Source organism: Chiloscyllium punctatum, chromosome 5, assembly GCF_047496795.1.
Source record: "Chiloscyllium punctatum isolate Juve2018m chromosome 5, sChiPun1.3, whole genome shotgun sequence".
Taxonomy (NCBI): Eukaryota; Metazoa; Chordata; class Chondrichthyes; order Orectolobiformes; family Hemiscylliidae; genus Chiloscyllium; species Chiloscyllium punctatum.
Window position 1 is genome coordinate 117,994,186 of NC_092743.1, and position 24,500 is coordinate 118,018,685.

The 24,500-nt window shown below is 41.6% G+C and overlaps 1 protein-coding gene across 3 annotated transcripts in view; it reads right to left on the reverse strand.

Annotated features, from left to right (window-relative positions):
* Positions 1–19,628, reverse strand: part of tgfbr1b (transforming growth factor, beta receptor 1 b) — a 67,715-nt gene extending 48,087 nt beyond the window's left edge. Inside the window, exon 1 of one of the 3 annotated variants that reach the window (XM_072571194.1) lies at positions 19,466–19,628. In XM_072571194.1, the coding sequence (XP_072427295.1) occupies positions 19,466–19,541 (76 nt within the window). In that variant the 5' untranslated portion in view covers positions 19,542–19,628. Of the gene's footprint in view, positions 1–653; positions 675–18,677; positions 18,695–19,465 lie in introns of those variants that run through there. The other 2 variants (XM_072571195.1, XM_072571193.1) reach the window with 2 other exon arrangements.
* Positions 19,629–24,500: the final 4,872 nt, after the last annotated feature.

A 24,500-nucleotide genomic window follows, 5' to 3' on the forward strand; every position in this document is an offset into this window, starting at 1 on the left:
TAACCATTCATCCAATGATACGCCTGCAACAAAACAATAGGGCAATTACAGTTCATTAACGCAGATGTTTTTAACAACTGGTTTTGAAATTTGTTGATAAAAGCAGAATTTAATATCAGCAGCATTTTGCAGAGGGCATTAGCAAGTAACAAAAATATATTTTTATTTAAAAACTAGAATCTGATAATCACTGTTCAAAATATAACCCTGGATTATTTTGAAGATTAAGTGGAATTTGGGATTTTAAAAAAATTGTTGGGAAAACAGCAAGTTTAAACAGCTTGTTATTGGAGTGGAAATAATTACTTTTTGTTTCCCTACATAAATCTAAACCTTGTACTATTTATCCCCTTGTACCTAATTTGCCACCTTCTCTGCTGCTGCTAATTTCATTTCTCTACCCTTAAAATATTTTGCATTGCAATTTAATGCTGATCCCAAAATTCAGCCAACTCCAAAACATCTTGCTGGTCTCACTGTTCTCAGCTCATGCTGCATGCATGTGGTGGACCATTTGAAGGGCAGGGGAAAAAATTAGTAAGTTAGTCATGCTGCGAGATGACTGGCCCAAAAAGTTCTGGGCCAAATGTTTAATAATAAGCTGTAAACAAACAAAACATTCAACTGTGCAAAGTATATTTAAAATTCAACACCTGAAGTGTTCCACTGACACAGTTGAGAATTCTTGACAAGTCTTACATGGATCAGGTGGGTCTGATCAAACATGTCAAATTGCATCCAACAGTTCTATGCCCTGACGCTGGAATTCAACTTTAGGAACTTCATTAACTGGGTTTGCAGGTATGTTTGTCAGTTTTTATTGGTCAAATGAATCTCATCTCAATTCCACCCCCAGTTGGTTAGGTAACCTGACCTAGGAAACAAACACAAAGATATCAAATCTTAGCAGGACTTATACACTTAATGGTAAGGTCCTAGGGAGTGTTGCTGAACAAAGACCTTGGAGTGCAGGTGCATTGCTCCTTGAAAGTAGAGTGGGAGGTACATCGGATAGTGAAGGTGGCATTTGGTAGGTTTCCTTTTATTGGTCAGAGTACTGAGTACAGGAGTTGGGAGGTCATGCTGCGGCTGTACAGAACATTGGTTAGGCCACTGTTGGAATATTGAGTGCAATTCTGGTCTCCTTACTCCCAGATGGATGTTGTGAAACTTGAAAGGATTTTGCCAGGGATGGAGGATTTGAGCTAAAGGGAGAGGCTGAATAGGCTAGGGCTGTTTTCCCTGGAGGGTCAGAAGCTGAGGGGTGACTTTATAAAATCATGAGGGGCATGGATAGGGTAAATAGAGAAAGTCTTTCCGCTGGAGTGGGTGGATCCAGAACTAGAGGGCACAGGTTTAGGGAGAGAGGGGAAAAGATACAAAAAGGACCTGAGGGACAACTTTTTTCACACAGAGGGTGGTACGTGTATGGAATGAGCTGCCAGAGAAAGTGGTGGAGGCTGGTACAATTGCAGCATTTAAGAGGCAATTGGATAGGTATATGAATAGGAAGTATTTGAAGGGTTATGGGCTGGTTGCTGGTAGGTGGGACTAGGTTGGGTTGGGATATCTGGTCGGCATGGACGAGTTGGACCGAACGGCCTGTTTCCATGCTGTCCATCTCTATGACTCAAAAATAAAATTGTACCTCAAAGCTACCAAAATGTCAGACACACCACACTTGGAACACAAAACAGAGAGTCAGCTTTCAACATAAAATATAAAACCAATTTATTCTAAACATATTTCAATTTGTGTGAGATACTTGTTTTGGGTTCTGTTGCATTCACTCTACTTTGCTTTAATCATTCTATTGGAGCTTAACGATGTAGAGGCACATAAACTGTAGGACTGTATTAAACTTAAGGTGCAGAATGCATCATATCAGGAATTGAGGATGAATTCAGCTTAGAGCTAGAGGGCATGGCTAGAATATTTTATGAATGTTTATTAAGGAAGCAGATGTGGACAAATTATTAGTGAACATTGAGGTAAGAGCAGTATTGGATAAGGTAGATTGGATAGACAGGATTTATTGAAAAGGCTGATTGCTCTTAGAAAGAATAAGGTAAAAACAATGACTGCAGATGCTGGAAACCAGATTCTGATTAGTGGTGCTGGAAGAGCACAGTAGTTCAGGCAGCATCCGAGGAGCTCGGATGCTGCCTGAACTGCTGTGCTCTTCCAGCACCACTAATCCTGAACTTAGAATGAATAAGTCAACTTGACCATTTGCAAGGTCACTACTGGAAATGGAAGTGGAGATAGTAAGATTTTGGCAAACTTGCACTATCTTCCCTATATACAGGGAGGTGCCCAAAAGTTGCTGGGTGACAAGAGAGGGTAATGACAATACAATTAACTATGTCGCTCAATTTATCAATCAGTGTTGAAGTAGTTTAGGTAGCTTTCTCAACACATTTTTATATTTGGAATATTTCCTTAACCTCATTAAATAAAATCTCAATGGTCTTGCTTTTGCAAAATTTACTGCCATGTTTAGATAAAGGAGTGAGTCAGATAAGTTAGAGAAAGGAGAGAGATGAATGAAACTAATTAAGAATGCCAAATTTCAAATGATCACAACAATTTTACAGGAGAAAATGGTCCTGACTGATTGGCAAGTTGCCAGATTCCATGAAGAAAGGAAAAGAGAATGATATGCTTCCAAGTTTTCTGCTAATTCAAAAAGATGCCAGGCTTAACTTGTCCCTTTTGTTTGCAGAGCTCATATGTCACTTCTAGCAAGTATGAGACACATTGAGAATGTGCATTGGGTATAAGTAGGCAGGGAAAGAGTTAAGTTCTGAGTTTTGTGAAACAAGAGATTCAGCTGAGCAGGACGCAGATCAGCTAAGAACAATGGTGTGCTGGAGGAAAGGGTATTGGGTTAACAAGGGGGAAAAGCAGTCATTATCTAGAGCCATTTAATAATATTGAAAGCATTCAATATGCAAGGTCAGCGAACAAGAGGAAAGGTATCCACTGTATGAGTTCCATTAACAAAGTTAAAAACACCCATTGTCTAACAGTAAAAGCCTTGGCGTCTGCTATCAATACTCATTGATTGTAACAGTCACCCAATTAATATGCATGTTGCCATATCTGGATGGTCCTCCCTATAAAATGACTATATAATTTATTGAGAAGCTGTTAGAGAGAAGACCATGAACTCATGTCTCTATGCACATGGGCAATCGTTTTCTCTCTCTCTCTCGAGCCTGGAATAAAAGGTAAAATAACTGTGCCTCCGAGTGTTTAGCTTCAACTGAAAGGAAAACAGGATGGCAATATTGACATAGTCGGCAGGATTCAAAAGGATAGCTACGATTGGACAGTGTCAACAGCCACCTGGAGTATTGGTATAGAAACGGATGGGCCCACAAGGTAAGATTTTTAACACTGGTCCCTCTCTATATTCCTGTGCTGGAGACTGACCCATCTTTCAATCACTGTCTATCCTACTGATTCCTCAAACGGTAATTAGTTCCGTCGAGAGATACAATTTTGCAAGTGCACTGGCAAGCTGAGGCTCAGGTCCTCTGCACAGCATTGGGGAGTGGAGGTGCGATTGAGGTTAGAATCCTCTGCGCGGTACTGGGGTTTGAATCCCGAATCCCCTGGGGTGTGACTGAGGTTCAAGTCCCCTGCGCTGCACTGGGGGTGGGGGAATGTGTATGATTGAGGTTCATGTCCTTTGCGTGGTACTGGGGTTTGGGTCCCCTGGGATGGACGGATGGTGTGATTGAGGTTCAATCCTCTGCATGGTACTGTGGTTCGGGTCCCTTGGGGTGTGGGGGTGGGGTTTACTGGGTTTCTAGTCCTCTGCGCGGTACTGGGGTTCATGTCCCCTAGAGGTGGGTTTGGTTGAGATTTGGGTCCTCTGCACTGTGCTGAGATTCAAGCTGTGTTTAACTGAGCTCCAAGCTCTCAGTGTTTGAGGTTCAAGTTTCCTTTGTTTAAGTAGGATTCAGGTTTGCTGTGTTTAAGTGAGATTCAAGTTGTGGGTATCATTGTCTAAAAGTACTTAGCGTTTCAGATTAAACAAACAGGACAGACACTCGGTAAATTGGGTCTTTCATCCCCGTTTGAAAAAACCTGTCATGATAATCCAAATGATGAGTTAAATTATCGTAGACAGAACAATTTGTTGGGAAACAAACAATGGCCTTTGGTGGGGACCTTGGGATCCAGATAAAATATTCAGAAGTGCAGGCTGAGGTGTGGAATTCTAATACTTCACAAAAAATGGAAAGATGTATTTACTCATTGGAGAACAGTGGCGACCCGAATAAATGAAAGATCGCGCCAAATTTCTTGGGAACACACCGCTAAATGTAAAAATATTCCTGCTACTGATGACAAAGGGAAAACTAGTCATTGGGAGGTTTTGAAGGCATTATGCGGAACGTACGATCTTAAATCTAAATCTGCTAAAGACAAAAGGGAGAAAGTGTCACGCAAGCAACATTGGACACGTCTGGACTCCAGGCCTTACTTGATAGTGGGGCAAGATTCTGATGATACTTATTTGCCCTGTAACTCGTCCTACTGCACCAATGGCAAATCTTCACTCCCAACCGACAATCAGTCCCAGACCCTCCAAAGCTCTGCCACAGAACTCCACTCCCCCCTCCCCCGCACCCAGTCCTCCCAAGCTTATTCCTAACACCCTCCATGGAAGCCAGAGTGGTTCCCAGAAACCCTGACAAAACATGTATTTGACTGGGTGTCCAGATCTTGATTCCCTGAGTAATGCATCCAAATCTGATTCTGAGGCGCACTCCTCAACGAGTACTAATGCTATGACTAATCACCCCGATAGCAGGTTCTGCCGGCCAGAACCTGAACAACCGCACCACAACACCGTTGCTCAAAAGCCCACAGTCCCTGACTACAACCCATGGAAACCACAGGAAAATGTGGATGATTATGAATGGCACCCCAGACAAAAAGATCACACCCGAAGATTTTATTGAACATCTCATGAGTACTACCTAAATCTACCAAGCCACACACTGGATCTTTTTAGTCTCTGTTGCAAACTGGCAAGAGTCCTTGAACAACCATGCAACTTGGGAGGCCTTTGCTGCTGCCGTCCCGAGAGAAAAGTGACCAAACCGATGCAACCTGAAATGCTCTGCACTGCACCCTTCAAAAACCCATTGATCTTACCAAGATTCTAAACTGTAGACCTAAGAAAGATGCTGACAGTTCAGACTTTTACAACAGGTTCTGTTCCACTTATGCCACCTCTGGTGGTGATACCTCCTTTAAGGCGAGTAACATCTCCGCCCAGTTCAATGCAGTGTCTCCTTGACGGAATAGGTAAATCCATCCATACTCATACCTAGATCGGTCAGAAAAAAGTAGGTCCCAGATGAAATTACTGGTCACTCACTTCTGGAGTTTGAATAAGTGTGACCCACCTGTGTCTGTTAAGCATGAAATGGTTCAGAGACCTGTCTACAATATGGCCCCACAATATGACACCACAGGCTATCAAACCACTGCCCTGTGTCCCAGGGTGAGCTCATCCACGCAGCCATCACTATACCACAAAACCTAATGGTCCAGTGAAAACCCACGTTACACCAGATATCCCTCCTCATCCTGGCCTCGACACGGGCAATCATTCTCTCTCCGGACACTGGAATAAAGGAAGGCAAAACAACTGTGTCTCCGAGGATCTTGCTTTGACTGAAGGAGGAATGGGACAACAACATTACGAGCTTAACTGGTTATCTTAAATTAGCTGTTAAAGTAATAGTACAGTCACAATTGTTCAGCAAGTGTTCCCTAACAACAGAATTACATTTTACAGCAAACATTCTGCTCTACATTTTGCAAGTGCAGGTTAGTCAAATACAGACAGTGCTCAGTCTATTACAAATAACCAAAGGAATATACTGCTTGATACAATCAGCCATAGATGTATGGCCTACATACTTGGCATTGGACCAGCAATGAAATTCAAATACAACGTTACTCAGTTATGTAGTAGGCAGCATATCTTTTTAGACTGACAGCAGCATCCTGTCGGTGGAAAATACCATTTGCATAGACAAGACATAGCAGCAGTGTGAAATGGATTGCTTAACCTATGCTTCAAATTTGAGATACTTCATCCCTCCAGGGTAGTTACTCCTCAACACAGTGAAGAAAATTCTATATTCACTGTTTTCCTTGACAGTTTATTCCACATGCTTACTAGCATTCTGAAATACTTCAGTATAACCCACTCTGACCTGTTCAAAAGTCAGGGAGACTCATTCAAAAGTACATTGCAGCACATTTTCAAAAAGGACCTCAACATACTGAACACAGCTCCCAACATGTAAAACTAGAGCTGTCTTCAGAATGCTTGGCTGCAGCAGTCAAGCAACAGACCAAAATGCTTGTTCCATCATATGAAATGTAGGTAAACAAAACTGTGCAGCTTTAATAAAAGTGGATTTTTTCCATTAAGTATTGTAAAGTGGACAATTAAAAATCTACTAACCATCTCCCAAAGAAATCCATGTTGTTTGGTAAAGTCTAGAGTTGTGACAGAATGCATCCTCATTTGCCAAACCTCCCTTAAATGCTAGTATACAAAGAAAGATGGAAAATACGCGAATATTAGTTTAGAAAGATGTTCAGTGGGCTAGCTGGATAGAATTTTGATGGTCAAGGGTTATGAGAAAATGAAGACAGGAAAGTGAAGCCAACACAAGAAGACTGGCCATGATCTTATTGAATAATGCAGAAGGCTCAAAGTGAAGAAGTGGCCAACTCCTGTGCCTAAGTTCTATGTGAAGTGCATCTCAGAAGCAGAGAAACAAGTGCTTCATCCCACGCAGGACAGCAAACAGCTAGAAAGGACACACTGCAAGCTTCAAAACAGACTTGCCATTTAAAACATAGAAATAAGTTAATCAAATCTGCTTCACTATTCAATGAGATTGTGATTGGTTTGATAATTAATGCCTCTTTTCTACTTTTGCCCCATAATCCTTGATTACCTTAGTGGTAGTATCCAAGACCGATAAAAGGGCATCAGAAACTAGATCTTAATAAACATCAGGCATTTTACCCAAGAGCAAAAATTGAAAATGTTTGGCAACTAATCAAGAATTTTGTAAAGATCATAACAACCCTAACAAAGGTGACTAATAGATATTCAGATCGGAAACAGCAGTGCTAAAAAAAGATAATAAAAATGAAATTTTGAGAAAGAGTAGACAGCAAAACCACATCCAAAGCTTCACCTGCATTTCCACACGTCACTTATTGTATGCGTTGCTCCTGATTCAGTTTCCTCTGCATTGAGATGACCGGACACCTTCTTGCAAAGTGTTTCAGAGAACATCTCAGACACCCATACCAATCAACCCCACCCCCCCGTGACCGAACATTTCAACTCCTTCCCCCACGAGTCTGCCGAGGACATGCAGGTCCTGAGTCTCCTCCACCACCGCTCCCTCACCATTTGACGTCTGGAGAAAGGAGGCCTCATCTTCTGCCTCAGGACCCTTCAACTCCATGGCATCAATGTGGACTTCACCAGTTTCCTCATTTCCCCTCCACCCCCCCACTTTACCCCAATTCCAACCTGCCAGCTCAGCACTATCCTCATGATCTGTCCCACCTGTCAATCTTCCTTCCCCCTATCCACTCCACCCTCCTCTCAATCGATCATCTTTACCCCCACCTCTAGCCACCTACTGTACTCTCAACTACCTTCTCCCCAGCCCCACCCCACCCCCTCCCATTTATCTCTCCACCTCCCAACCTCACAGCCTCATTCCTGATGAAGGGCTTTTGCCCGAAATGTTGATTTTCCTGCTCCTTGGATGCTGCCTGATCTGTTCTGCTTTTCCAGCACCACTCTAATCTTGAGTAAAACCTTACAAATAACTGAGGGAGAACTGATAATTCCCACACTTTAGTCTGATTTACAACAGTTAAACTGAAATTAGATGCAAAGAAAAACAGAAGATTAAGTTTGCTTTTACAAGAGCTACTAAGTCCATACCATTTGATTGCATTGGTAAACTACAGTAAACCTCCAAATCAAGTTGTGTCACCCAATAAGGAGAAAGATTTGTATTTAGATTTTAAAGGCAGCAAGGAGTATGGGAAGAAAGCAGGAAAATGGTATTAAAGATACAGGATAGGCCATTATCATATTTCAGAGCAGAGCAGGCCTGATGGCAGACTACTGCTTCTAGTTTCCACAATTACTACACTCTTCCATAATCTTAAGTACTGAGCAGTGATAACCATCCCACTGATGTGGAAAACATGGTTTCATTTGCACACAGTCAGGTTCCACATGCAGCTATGAGAGAATAACCAGGTAACCATAAGGGATAAATATTGATGCAAAGTCAAAGATAAAAGGTTAAAAGGTAAAGTTGCCATAATGCAAGAGAATGAGAGAGACAACAACCAAGTAGTGGTTTAACCTGAGGATCAGCAAGCGTCTCACAAGGGGAGAGGCTGAGAAGAAGAGTCCTTCATGATAACCACAAATATTGCAGGAATTGAACCCGTGCTATAGGCATCACTCTGCATTACAAACTGGCCATGCAGTCAAATGAGCAAACCAACCACCTTAACAATGGCTGGGAACTGTTACATGCCCCCAAAGGGGAAGAGGAGGCATCAAGTTAACATTTAATTGAAAGATCACATCTCTGACAGTGCAGCACACCCCTAAGAAATACATTGGCAAACAAAATGAAATAAATAAAACTAGTTTTATGAACAGCTAAGATGCAGAATGCACTGGATCACTATTGAAAGATAAAAATTTCCAAGGCGACCAAAGAAAGGCAGGAGAGTTGGATGATGCCAGTTGTTCTTGCTGTAAGAATACAAAGGCCTGCTTCAGTGTTGGAAATGCAATGCTATTCCATCAACAACACTACTAAAGAGCTTTCCTAAAATGAATGACCAAAATTTTGGTCCAAAGAAAATAAAATAGATCTAGAAAGTGAACCAAAGATTTCAGAATCTAAACAAATGAAAGGCTAACACCATCTACAGTGGGACAAAGACAGGATGATATACAAAGGTGCGTCTGGAAAAGAATATTTGGAGGTGTGGTCGAATGGATTTGGAGAAAGCCTTATGGAATAATAGCATTTTAACAATACAATTTTAAATAGCTGGGAGTCAAAGAGCTAATGCAGGTCAGCAAGTCCAGAAGCAATGTGTAAAGGGTCACAGTTTACAGCAGGATATCATTTTTGGTCAAGTTGGAATTTACAGTCTTTGGAAGATGAGAGATCAGTAGAAATGGGATAGAACTACTCAAGTCTAGATGTCTACAACCACCTGATGAAGGAGCAGTGCTCCAAAAGCTTATGCTTCCCAATAAATCAGCAGCCACCAAGTGATCAGTTTGACATGTATATGACAAAATTTGCAGACGCACAGGAGTTACAGTCACAGGCCAGGTCTGAGGAGAAGTGCGAGTGGACAAGGGCAGGGTGCAGCATGAGGGAAGGGGTGTGATGTGGCCCCAATGGTAAACTGTGTCTACCACGATAGTTATTCCCATTCTATGCTAAACTGACACACGGTAAGGACCATGTGTCAAAAGTGTGTTGGGGGGGGGGGAAATGTATGACTTTATTTTACTAATTACTCTCAGAAATATTGTGAATTATGTGTTACCTGTGCCACTAACAATGTGGGAAGGGGAATACAGATGAGTCAGGCAGCACAATCCCAACCCCAAAGACCCTTTTGAACATTTACAGGTGGATTTCATTGAACTAACACCCAGCAAAGGGAAAAGGTATTGTCTGGTAATAGTTGATATGTTTTACATTACAAGTGACAAACTCATCCCCATATTTAAGATCTCTCCATCACTTGTGGGGTATCACCATGCTGAACAGGACAGATTGAACCGCACTAGTAACACAAAACTCGGGCATCCATTAGCCCACTGGCAGAACGATATTCGCAACAATCTGTAACATTATGACCTGACACATCCTCCCACTTATCATGACAATCAAGCCAGAGGATCTAGTGATGATACCAACATACGACTACTTGTGTGCCAGCAGCATAAACAGCATGCATTAGACAAAGCCAAGTGATCCCACAACCACAGGATCAGATCCATGATTTCTAATACTACAACATGAAGTCATGCGAGTTGGTGGACAACTAAACAAGTTATTAGAGGTAGAGGATCCACAAATATCCCATTGTCAATGATGGGGCAGTCCAGCACATGTGTAAAATAACAAAGCTCAAGTATTTACAAACATCTTCAGCCAGAAGGGAGTAGATAATCCATCTTGGCGTCCATGAGGTCCCTGGCATCACAGATACCAGCTTTTAGCCAATTTAATTCAGTATGTGACATTAAGAAACAGCTGCAAGCATTAGCCAACACCATCCACATCCATGAATAAACAAAAGCAAATGTTTTGAACTATTAGCCAACTCCCACATAAAAGTTATTAAATTATACCAAATGTTATATCATCCCCATCTCAATCTTACTTTCCATTGTCTCCCTTCTCATGGGAGAGATAAAATTTCCACAGTAGTATGGCAACTTATTGAAACAAAAACAGTGTTGGATAAATTCATCAGGTCAAGCATATCTGCACAGAGAAAAATGGAATTAGCATTTTGAGTCCAATGACTCTTCCTCAGAACCATAGCAATTTATGGTCATGATCACTTGCACTGGCGATTCTCATGCCATTGCAATGATAGATATTTAAGCATCTATGCTTCTTAAGCATCTATGAAATATTGGCAACCAAAATCCAATTTGAAACATCAATTAAGCTAGCAAGGGAATAGTTCCTTTTTCACCAGTTGCTGCAAGTTCAATTTAATTCCCAGAAGGAAGTATTTCACAGCTGATTTTGCGCAAGTAGAATGCTGTCTGGAATAAAGTACTTTTCTAGCCAAAACAGCTGTTAACTAACTAAGATGTGAATATTTGATTTGATTTATAATCACCACATTTACCAAGGTGCATTGAAAAGTGTTGCCTTTCGTGTTTTACAATAGGATCGTAAAAGTGCATCAGGGTAACAGAACACAGTGCAGGATACAATGTTTAGCTGCTGAGAAGATGCAAACAAGACTTTGAAAAGCTTTCACATGAGTCAGCACATACGTCAGTTCTGCATGATTCATCCGTTGTTCTATTTACATATGATTCTTGAAGCTGAAAAATGCTAAGCAGAGTCTCATTCACAGGGGTTCATCAGAAATTCATTAAAATGCACGTGACAGGACCTTTGGATTTCAAACTTATCAAAACACCATATCAACCTGCCTCTCCCAAGGTTGCCTGTAATGTGAAATTTACCACACAAGTCAGCCACACATAAAATCTGAGCTGCATGCTGAATACCTTAAATTTAGCTCTAAGCTGAGGCAACAAATCACAACCAGAGCTTGAAAGAAAATCTCAGGAGATTCCAGCTGCAGTTCCTCACATCTGTAATCTCAACCATATCCCTTGGCAGTAGCAGACTGATTTCATTGCTACAGCTGATCACATTTAATAGTACAGGCGAACTTCTGTTTGAACAGAGATAAGAACACCTTCAGCCAACTTTCTGATAGAAGTGTAACACTTTTAAACTGCCTAGATATCATGTTACTGTTAAGAGAGAAGAAGAGACTTTACGTTTCACGTCGTGTTTTAAAGGATATAAAGTCTGACTTACACTTTTCTAAGAACGCGTTGGAGGACAAGGCATTAATTCGAGTAGTCGTATCTCCAGATTCAGGGAAATGCAAATAAAAGCAATAGACTTTATCTTGAAGACAAGCAGAAGTTCACACAAAATCCAAAGCAGTTTTAAACCTGTATCTATTACCACCAGAAATATTCAACATTTGTTTAAATTATAATGTCAGAGAGACCCTGTTATGCACAAATTAACTAACTTTTGCCACATAAACAATTAATTTTGAAATGCCATGATTGTTATGAAAGGTTTAGATTGTCTCAGAGTCTGAAAGCCACAACATAATAGCAGGTTCATTCTCTGAAGCTGCTTTAATCATTAGACCGCATTTCACTGAAGTATTCTGATCAAAACTGTAAAATCCCCATTCTGAACTCCACAGGTGGAAAACTACAATTTAAAAATGTTGTTTAATTCATTTCATAATCCTTCAATTTAATTGCAGCAGGAACAGTAGTTCAGAGGTTAGCACTACTGCCTCACAGCACCAGACACCCAGGTTCGAATCAACCCATGTCTGTATGGGGTTTCTTCTGGGTGATCCAGTTTCCTCCCACAATCCAAAGATGTGCAGGTTAAGTGAATTGGCCATGCTAAATTGCCCATAGTGTTCAGGGATGTGTAAATTAGGTACATTAGTCAGTGGTAAGTGTAGAATAATAGGGGAATGGGCAAAAGTGAGGACCGCAGATACTGGAGATCAGTCAAGTGTGTGGTGCTGAAAAAGCATAGCAGGTCAGGCAGCATCCGAGGAGCAGGAGAATCGACGTTTCAGGCAAAAGCCCTTCATCAGAACACCACTTTCCTCTATCATCAGCATTGGGAATGGAAATTTGGGGTCTTCATGTCACGCTTGCAACAAACCTTTGAATATCCAACTAGCTTTGGTTGCCTCTTCCTACAAATAAATCCTATGGGATGCTATCATCTTCCTACAAGTGTGCAAAGAGCTTCTCAGTCACACATACATCTTCCATGACAATATGCACTGCACAGCATGACATCATTTATGACAATTTCAGGGTGAAGAATGGAGTGAAACAGAGCCTTACCTAGCCCTAAAAGAAAACGTTTTTTTTTTTACAAGTCTACAGGAGTACGTGCTACTGGAAAATCTTCAATTTTTGTACCTCTCCATCAAGCTTGTCATCTAGAGCTCTTAAAAAGTAAATTAAAACTTAATCAGACACTTGGCTGAGATTTCATGAATGCAAAGGACTAAATAACAACTGCAAGCAAACATCACATTAAATCAGTTTAATGGCATTTAATAAGGCTTGCAATCCTTTACAGCTCAGCATTGCTATGTATAGCAATATCTTGTATGTGAAGTAACTTCACAATCCCTGCTCAGCAAATGAACTTCAACTATTGGATCATATTAAATATTAATTCCAATACAGAAATTAATACTAGTACAGTCACAAATTATGATAGCACTGGATCCAGCCAATACAAACTAACATTTGAATAAATACTTTCCACTGAAACCAAAGTTATATTGACATTAGGCCAAGTTTTGTCTGCATTTCTACACCATAGATCCAAGCCCTAAAACTGTGATATCACTGGCACAATAATTTTTTTTTTTAAATGCAAAGCCTGGCAGATGCTGCTGGCTTAAAATATTGTTCCATTTTCTTTAAAACTAAAATTTAGACAAGGGAAACTAATTCCCTTAATGCAGAACTGCTAAAAGTGTCCCACTTCCACTATCTTATCAATAATATTACTAACAGAGAGATTTTTATGCAATCCAGATAAATCCACAAGATCACCATTTGAGACTTAAAATAATTTATGTCTATACTGTCTTTCAAGTTGTATAACACCAGATCTTGTAATGTTGCAAGAATGTTAAACAAAAGTAGACACCAATACAAATAATGAGATAGCAGGCAAGATGTATGGAATGAGCTGCCAGAGGATGCAGTGGAGGCTGGTACAATTGCACCATTTAAGAGGCATTTGGATGGGTATATGAATAGGAAGGGTTTGGAGGGATATGGGCCAGGTGCTGGCAGGTGGGACTAGATTGGGTTGGGATATCTGGTCGGCATGGACGGGTTGGACCGAAGGGTATTCATCTCTATAACTCTATGATCAAACGGCCAGTAAGAGAATTAAATGCTTAACAACAAAGAATAAGAGATAGAAAGGAAACCAAATTCCTCAGCTTATGGTTTTGGAGGTGGACAGCCTGAGTGGTAACATAGAACATTATCTGGGATGCGGAAGAGTCCAGAATTGAATGAGTGCAGGTGTCTTTGAGGGATGAAAAGTTATAATTTAAAACCAAGGCATGACACAAGCATAAGCCAATGTAGTTAGTCAGCAGGGAGTGATGGGCTCATAAGACTTAACACGAGTTAGCACAAGGCAGTCGTAATTTATATGACCTTTATGCGCATGGGGAGTGGAAGACAGGATGCTGTGTTGGAGTAGTCAAATCTAGACCTAATGGAGGCATCTGTAACAGACTAGCTGAGGCAGTCGAGGTGGTCTATGTTGAGGCAGTTGAAATAGACTGTTATAGTTGTGTAGATAGAAGCTTATCTCAGAATCAAGTATATCACAAAGATTGCAGGGATATGGTTCTGCCTCATAACTACATGGGAAGAGGGACGGAGTCTGTGAGGTAGATTGACTTTTTAAGCCCACACTCATCTTCATGATAACAAAAGCATGTTTGTTAATATTCCCAGATGAGTCCTATCAGTGAAGACAGATGTCAAGACTTTAATTGTATCAACCTTCTCTCCATTTTCCTCACTTTAGTACTGCACCTCAGCTCCAACAAATTCCCCACTGACATAGAGATAATCTACAAAATACATAGGAAGTTGTTCATTCTGGTTCATGTGTGAAATCACTCAGACTCAACAATAGCCAGGAGCTCAATTTCTATGATAAGAACTGGCCTTTCACTAAATACTCAAAAACAAGGTCCTCATCCAATATTTCAGTTCCCATATGATGGCACCCTTTCCTGTCAATTAATATCCTGGAAAATACAGATCATTTTCCACATTTTAGGAGCCACCATGAAATCAGGCACAATGAAATTCATTACTACTTCCATTGCGCTTACTCAGTCTTTGTTTGACAGAATAAAATAGCATTTCAGCACAAGGATCTCAAACCCAAGACTAAGGTCAGCATTCACCAGATAACCATAATTCAGAGAAGCTTGAACGCTCTATAGACTTGGACAACCCTGCAGGAGGCACCTCAAAGCACTAGAGAAATATAATCAACAACCACTTTGCAAGATTCCCCCAAATCCAGTGACAAGAGAGGCATTCAAAAAATGACTTGTCCCAAGCAACTTGCCCAGTGACAAGACACGAAACACTTAAAGCCAGTTCAGTTAGAATGCCTAACACAAGATTCCCAAACCAGTTGCATTACTGAGAAGTCTGTTCTGGTCAGCAATTTCCAGGAGAACAGCAGAAACACTTTCAGTAGGCCAAGTATCTTTGAAAATGTTCAGCATTTATATTCTCAGAACCAACTGGATCAGTTTGTTGCCAATCCAAACGGACTGTTTGCAAACAATCCTAGAGGTTATGATGCCCAAGATGATTCCTGGGTAGAAAGTCATATTATCTTTAACTTTAAACGTATAAAGCATATGAAAACTTTAAAATTTGACTTTGGTTTGCAGACAACTTTAAACTCTGTTTACACCTTTGCTTATGATCCATTTCCAAAAATTTCCAAGTTTAAAAAAAAATTTGAATCTCCAGTTATTTATTGGGGATTAAAGCCACAAGTTTCCACAATTTCAAATAAGCTGAACTAAATTTAATTGAAAAGTCAAAGGATACAATGTACAATATTGATCTAATACTCTAATTCCACATCTAATGAAGTTAACAAATTGTAGTCAAACACATCACACTTTGTACATTAAATGGCAGATGCAAGCAGAACAGATCCTAAAAAATTACTCAACAATCCATCCACCAAGTACAACTACTGAGATTCACAATCTTTAAAACTCTATCCCCTCAAGAGATTTCTGTTCTTCTCTTTCTCAGATCGAGCCACTGATTTTCCTCAGAAGCAACTTTCAATTACCACTGCCTTGACAACAGCTCACCTCCCAGTAGAATCCAAATACCTTCCTTTCCATCAAATGCTAGTTTCATCAGCAGGCCACGGCTGCTTACTTGCGCAAACAGTTCTCCAGCAGACAGCTTCTTTTCAACTCCACTAAGCTCATTACTGCCCGAGGCTTCTAAAAACCAACTCCCCGCAGCATGGATACAGCAACCTTCCCAGCTCCCAAAAGGTTGATGGATTTATCTGAACCCAAACTGTATGGAGCCAGCTAACAGTAGTAGATCTGTGTTACTTGTTACAACATCTAATCAGAGTTCTATCCCTGTTCTTAGGCAAAGCCATTTTAACATTTAAGACACTTAGTTACCAACTCTCACTCTCCATTGCTACTAAGTTACAGAAGATGAACAAAACGAATTATCTCACAGCTGTTAGTGCAAAGAGATTGATCCACATGTGTGTATGTTGAAGTCAAAAGTACTATATGAGGATATGATGAAAACAGTACTTATCTAATCAAGCAGAAAATCCAGAAACGTGACCCGTCTGACATTTCACCACACCCTGTCTGCTCACAACTTGTTTATGTCCATTTCCTAAGCTGTGGACTACTTTTAGTTTGGAGGTCTCACAATTTCTACTTTTTGAGATCTCTTTGCCACTTAAAATGTAAGAGCTAACTACATCATATTTCTCCTACAATTCGAGCTAGTTTCCTTCAAAGTTCACAATTTTTCCATACCTCCAAATAATCTCTCTTTCCTTACACAATGTTCAAACTGAGCTTGGACAGATTGTACCTAGGGCCAGACACAACATCTTCATTTTGACATCATATCCACACTTCCATCTAGCATGATGCATGATGTTAGACTGCAAAACATTGATGTTATGTAGACACTACATATAGATTGCATTATGCAACTGTGGTTTCAACATAAAGTCATCTTTGATTCTAAATTAAAAACAAAATACAGTGGATACACGAAATCCGAAACAAACGCAATGCTGAAGAAACTCACCAGGTTTGGTAGCATCTGTGAAGTTAACATTTCGAGTGCAGTATGACCCTTCCTCAGAAATGCTTTCAACAGTCACACTGGATTCAATGCATTAACTGTTTTGCCGCAGATGCTGCGATACCTACTGGGTTTCTCCATAATTCTCTTATTACATACCTGCGGCAGCATCCTCTGCTTCAGATGCAGCATGCTTCAGCATACAAGTGTCATAACAATTCATACTTTCTAGAAAAATACACAATCTGGAGACTGCTTTAAAAATGGCAATGGATTTATTTGCACTGCTCTAATGTTTCAATTCAATTTGACAATGAATTCAAAAACTCAATGAAATCCAAAGGACACAGATTATTGGTTTAAAACAAGTGAAATTGTGAAGGAAACACCCTGAAATATTAATAAGCCTATACTCATTTCCATCAAGTCAATTTTGTGATCCTTCTGCTTTATATCTCAAACATGTCTACATCTCTGTTTCAGAATTGATGGGGGAAAATGCTGTAACCAATGAAGCAAAGTGTGATTATTGTGTAGTTTTTACAGGAACAAAAAAAAATCTGGAGGAGAGGGGTTTCTCCTTTAGTCACTTCTTTTTTATATTTAAAAATCCTCCTCCCTCCTCCTCAAAAATCACTACAGAGATACAAGTGAACATAAAGATACAGTAAAAAGATATTCCTAAGCATTATCAGGAGCTTTTATGCCAGTAAATTTTACTTGCAGGAATGTCAGTTCTCGGATGGAACACAAACACTCCCAGTCAAATAACAGTTAATGATATTTAATTGCCCTCTAAATTTTTAGACCGGTTTTAGAAAATTCAGATCGGAGGGATTTAGCGTCCACATTTCTGGTTCTGACTTCTGTAGACTGACAACACACTTGTGGATCTAGTTCATACCTTGGAGGTACAGATCCTCCCTCTAGCACACAAAACTACATCTAACAATTGTAAACATTGACAGCTGGCTCCCAAATATAAAGCTACTGGAACTTGAAAGGGTTCAGAAAGATTTACAAGGATTTTGCCAGGGTTGGAGGGTTTGAGCTGCAGAGAGAGGCTCAACAAGCTGGGGCTGCTTCCCAGGAGCATCAGAGGTAGAGGGGTGACCCTACAGAAGTTTATAAAATTATGAGGAGCATAGATAGAGTAAATAGACAAGGTATTTTCCCTAGGGTGGGGAACGTCCAGAACTAGACAGTATAGGTTTAAGGTGAGAAGGAAAAATTTAAAAGGGATCTAAGGGGCAACCTTTTTACACAGAGGGCGGTGTGTGCGTGTGTGGGGAATGAGCTGCCAGAGGAAGTGGTGGTATAATTACAACATTTAAAAGACATCTGGATGGGTATATGAATAGGAAGGACTTAGAGGGATATGGGCTGGCAAATGAGACTAGATTAGGTTAAGATATCTGGTCGGCATGGACGAGTTGGACTGAAGGATCTGTTTCCGTGTTGTACACATCTCTAGAAGTCTCTAATTTGTAGAAGGGTAATACAAAAACATGAACGTTGTAAACACTTGCACTGTGATTTATCACGTTTAAATATTCCAAAACTACTTTACAATTTTCGCAGGTACTGTACCCATTCACAAAGCACAACAGGACTTCGCTAAGTTCAAAACAATATCACTACAAGACGTTGAAATATTTTGCGGCAGGAGAAAAAAAATAGCGGTGCAGTGAGCAACACTTCAGAAGCGGATCCAATTCATGAAAAACTGGCCTCCTAAACACTCGAGATGGACCATTAAAAAAACTATCACCTTTAAAAATACCTCTTAAAGCTGAATTAAAATCAAATGTACACAATCTCAAGACTAGCTCCACACTTCCAAAGATGCCGACGTACAACTTACAAGGCTTCTTGTCAAGTTGTTTACGCAAAACTACAGGAACATGTGCAACTACTGGAAAGGATTTTTAAGTCCAAAGCCAGACGTAACCAACTTATCTTCACCGCTGCACATCCCCAGCCTTCGCAGCCTTTGGTTATTTTTAAAGCGGCTTTTCTTTTAAAAAAAAACTCAAACCCGGGGACGGCAAGTGAATGAGGATGGAAAAGAAATGCAATTCCCCACCCGCTCCAGAACTCCAGGAGTTGTTGGGGGAAGGGGATGGGAAAGAAGTGGGGAGGGGGAGGAATGGGGGAGGGGTGGAATGGGGGAGGGGGAGGAATGGGGCAGGGGATGGGGGGGGGGGGGGGGGTCCCTCTTTGCTCCGGGGGAAGTGTCTGGATTCTCAGCCTCCCTTTGTTGGAGCGAGTGGTCAGCTCTGCGGGCCCCTGGACACCCACCATAGCAACCACATCCGGGCGGGAGACCCTCCCACCCCCCCTCCCGCCACCCGGGGCCGGGGCCGGGGCCGGCCCCAGACCGAGCTCGGCCGCTGCTCCCCTCCCACCTCAGGGTCAGCGAGATAAGGCCCTGGGCCACCCCGCGGTGGGGGTGGGGTGGGGGGGAGGGGGTGGGTGAAGAGACAGGATCCATCACTGTCCTTCCCACTAGGCCGCCCCCAGTCCCCAGGTTCACCCCCCCACCAGCCCATCAATCCCCGGGCCCCTGGTGAACAATACCCCCGCTGCCCCTCGCCATGTTGGGAAAGCAGCCGAACCAGCTTCCCCCCCCCGCCCCGGACCATCACTCACCCAGCACTCCGGAGGCACCGATCATGAGCAGCAGGCAACCAAGCGCCGCGCTCTGAGAGGCTCCGGCTCCAACCATGGCCGCAAAGCCGCCCCGTCCTCCCCCCCTCACCAGAGCCGCTACTTTCCAGTCCGAGTAAACCGAGCCGCCGCCGCCGCCGCGACTACCCCATAACACGGGCCTCCCCATTGGCTGCTTCAGCGACACCACCCCCTCATTCTCCGCCATCATGAGACGAGCCCAGTGAGTGGCTCCTGGCCGGCACCCGAGCGACGCGCGCCCTCATTCGTCAGGTCTAATCCAATCACAGCGTGTTCCCACCAGCGCGCCCTCCAACCGGCTGTCGGGCCTGGACGATCTCCTATTGGGAGATAAATCCCCCACACTTCGGGGCGCACCATATTTCATTGGGTGGCTGTAGGAACGGTTCCTTTTGATTGGTTACTAGTGCCCATCTCGTGATGAGACTCACTGATAGGTGCCGGCTCGGCTCCGAACCTCATTCATTGGCCTCTGTCTGCACATTTCGTCACAGAATGAGACGTAGCCTGTGATAGGAGGATCGATCACAACTGGTCTGGCCTCTATGTTAGGCGCCTTTTAATTGGCCCAACCCTCAGTCCCCGCCTCCTTTTGTTTGCAAAGTCATCCTCAAGGAGCCAATGGAATATCCATCTTTGGTTTCTCTGTTCTCACCTCCTTGTGTCTTGCACCAATTTTCCTTTTGTCTTTCTCTTCCCTACCTTTGCTCCTTCTTTACTTGCTTTAAAGGCCGTTACTTGATGTTTTCTAACTTTCTACCCACCACACTCCACTCTTAGGACTGGAACCTAAACAAAACACTGCGGGTGTTGGAATCAGAGCATCCTGAAAACAAGGTGTTGAGGAAGGGAAGGGGAAGGGTAACAGTATCGATTAAGATAAATATTGTACTGCGGGAGATACATGTCCCATCTATATGTCTGGAGCTAAGGAAGAAAAAAAAATGTATAATTGCCTGGTACCAAGCCATCAACTGGATGGAGAGATGTAGAGGAACAAATTTGCAAGTACATTATAGCAAGGTGCAACAATGATAGAGTGCTGCTTAAAAAAAAGCCACTGAGGAAATATATTTGTTGTGTGGCCAGTGTGAAATCCGACTACCATTTTGAAGAGAAACTGGAAAACGTTTCAATATTAATATATAGTCAAATATAGCACATTCACTAAATAAAAACCGAAAGAACTGCAGATGCTGTAAATAAATGAGAGAAACATAAGTTGCTGGAAAAGCTTAGCAGGTCTGGCAGCATCTATTGCAGAGAAATCAAGAGTTTAACGTTTTGTTCATTCTTCTGATATCTCTGCACAGATATTAACGAACACGCTAAGCTTTTCCAGCAACTTCTGTTTTTGTTTCTGGCATACCATTCGCTGCTTTGTTGTTCATTTAGAGTCAACTTGTCTGATTTAAAATTTAATCAAAGCTTGGTACTTAACAGTCAGTCATCATTAACTGGGAGAAAGTGAGGACTGCAGATGCTAGAGAATCAAAGTTGGAGAGTAAAGCACAGCAGGTCAGGTAGCATTGGAGGAGCAGGAGAGTCGACGTTTCAAGTGTTCCTGATAAAGGGCTTATGCCCGAAGCGTCGACTCGCCGACTCTTCGGATGCTGTCCGACGTGCTGTGCTGTTCCAGCGCCACACTTTTCGAGTCATCACTAACTGGTGTACTCTCAAAGACAATGCCTCTCCAAAGAACAGTCCACCTGTCACCCAAGAAACATTGTTATTCTTTCGAATTTCATAATGAATAAACTACAACAGCTTAGAAATGTGTTAGAAATTAGCAAAAGTTCACTTTCAGTTCTACGATAGAATCAATTTTAGAGTATCTATTATGTGTATCATTAACTAAATAAAATTTGAAATTGTAGTAATGTAAATGATGGAAATAGCCAAGAAGTCCTTGTGTTATGTTTTAAAGTTTAACATTGTTAAGATTGAAATGGGACCAGGACATCATCTTTCTCTCTGAATCATTATATATATTAATTGTTTTATTTAGTTCTCGATATAGCCAACTGTATGCCTTCTATGTATTTAACTATATTAGTGTTGTAAAGTTTTCCAGTTTCTCTTCTAACCAACAGTCAGTTTCACACTTGCTGCACAATAAACATATTTCAGAAACAGGAGAGCGATGAGCTGGGCATCCTTTCCTCAGGTTTGTTTTGTTTCTTCAAAGGAAAACTAAACAATATCTAAGCAACATCTATGCAAAATTAAATAGCCATAGAATTTAAGCAGAATGTTTGCAATAAGTGAGCCTAAGCAATTGGCTGAAATCAATGACCCTGAAAGAAGTATATCCATATAACTTGAACTAAATTATTTTTTTCTCAAACATTTAAATGTAAATTTCTCAAAAATTAAAAATGAAGCCTTCATGACAGTATCACTATGTTTCCAGTCCAATGAGAATTATAGAAAAGGCCACTTGGCCCAACATGCACAAACTAATCCCACTTTCCAATGTTTGGTCTACAGGTTATAACACTTGAGGTGCACATCCAGTCACCTTTTTTAGATAATTGGAGAGGTTCTGGCTCAACTGCACTTACAGATAGTGCATTTCAGGCCCATAACACCTCAGTGAAAAGTAACTGTCACCTCCACCTTAACCTTTCATGTTGAATCTATGTCTTTAGGGGACATTTAGGAAGCAATGATCACAAGGTTTAGATTGGCTGTGCAGAAAAAATAAGGAACAATCGAGAACAGAAATAATTGGAAGAGAACCAACTTCAATGAGGGATGAATGGATCTGATCCAGTTAAATTACCAGGTGAAAGCCCAATCACCAACTGGGGATGCAACTTTGCAGTGGATACCTCCTGTTCTTTCTGCAGGAACACCAGGGTGCAGATGCAATTACTAAGAGAGGTAGACATTTAAATCTAACAATCTCTTCCATAGCCGCTGCATCATCCCATTCATTGCCACATTGGCCATTCCCAGGAACAGACCCACAGGGAGTTCCTCTGACTTCCCCACTCACCTGTGTGACAAAGGATTGGGAATGTGGGGCTGATACAAGCTCGGTTGAGGTGCAGCCTGAGGGAATGGTGAAAGGACAGTACGTAGCCTTTCAGACTCTGCGTAAACAGGGCACAGGACTCTTCAAGATCGCAGAAATCACAGGCAACCTGGGAATCTGTGAACTCCATCAATCTAGAGGCATCTAGGACATGACTATTGCACACAGTACCTCCAACCTACATCCCTGATGATAAAGGGAAGGACTCCCACCTAGAGAGACCCCCAACAGCATCCCCTTTTGCTTTCAGACAGTGAGAGATAACATCACAGTATGTCCAGAGATTGATAATGGCAGTCTATGTTTATATTTTTTTAAATGCAATCAATTAGACTTAATTAGACAATATAAGTGCACTTAATAATCAATTAAACAATGCCATTCCACTGCATGTTTTATCAATATAATTAACATACTGTACAATTAAGACTGTGGTCCCTGAACTGGGAAAGAATCCAATGCCTGTGGCTTTAAAAGTCTTTGCAGCATTAAACCTTTCCAAAGCTCGCACATTCCAGGCTCCACAGGGGACACATGTGGTATATCACAGGCAGCAGCACACTACTGCATTAAAAAGGTGATGAAAGCCATTTTTAAAAAGGCCTAAGAGTTTGTGCAGTTCAGAACAGATCCAGAGAGCCAGGCCAGATCCACTGGTTTCAGGGCCATCCTGGGCTTCCCTCATATTCTGGGGGTTGCTGACTGAATGGTAATCCATTTTCCCTGGGACCAGCCTGCATGCTTTCTCAACAGAAAAGGGGAATGTGTGCAATCATCAGAAACACATCTTCCATGTGTTGTGCTCAGTTTCTGGGGAGTTCTCATCATTCATACATCCTTTGTTACTCCCAAGTGCCTGAAACATGGGTGACCCGGCCTATCCCTTCAATGGTAGATAACGTTTAAAAGCACACAGCACCAGGTTATAGTCCAACTGATTTATTTGGAAGCACTCCAAAAGCTAATTCTTCCAAATAAACCTATTGGACTATAACCTGGTGTAGTGTGATTTCTGACTTTGTCCACCTCAGTCCACCACCGGCATCTCCAAATCATGGCAGATAACAGTAGTTAGAAACCCTTCACCCCAGCCAAGGAATAGTACAGTGCTTTCCATAAATCCACAAGAGCTACAGTAAGGCAAGCAATCAGAATGATAAAAATGATGTTCCAAGCTTCAACCACTCTGGCAGTGCTCTCCAGTATGTGCCTCACAGGGTTATAGTCGTCTGTTTCACATTGCATAATCTCACACAACAGTGGGGAGAGGCATTATGAATCAGAGAGGAACCATGGAGGGTACAGAAGAAAGATATGATTTTGCACTCTCTGAGGATTTAATGCCCTCCATAAGACAATGAGATGTAGGAGCAAAACAGGTAATTCAGCTCATCATGTCTACTCCACCATTTGATGAGATCACGTTAATCCTCAACTCCACTTCCCTATCTTTACCCCCAATCCTTGATTCCTTTCCTGATTATCTCAGTCGCGAATATGCATTATGACCCAGCCTCAACAACTCTCTGCAGTGAGGATTTATAGCAAAGTGCCAAAGTGCATGCCCTCACCTTTCCCCACATTATATTCCATCTGCCAAGGTTTTGCCCACTCGTTTCATCTGTGTCCCTCTCTAGACTCTGCTTCATCGTCATCACTTGCCTTCCCACGTATTTTTGTATATTCTGCAAATTTGACTACAGTACATTCTTCATAATACTTGCTTCATTAATATATATTGTAAATAACAGTGGGCCCAGCATTGTTCCCTATACACACCAGTAGTTAATGCCTCCTTGTCCCAGCTCTCTGTTTTCTATTAGCAAGCCAATCCTCTAACCTTGCTAATGTACTATCTTCAACACCATAGGTTCTTATCTTTTTTAATAGCCTAGTGTGTGGTACCTTCTGAATATCCACTTTTATTAATTCACTGATTCATTATCTCAACAAATT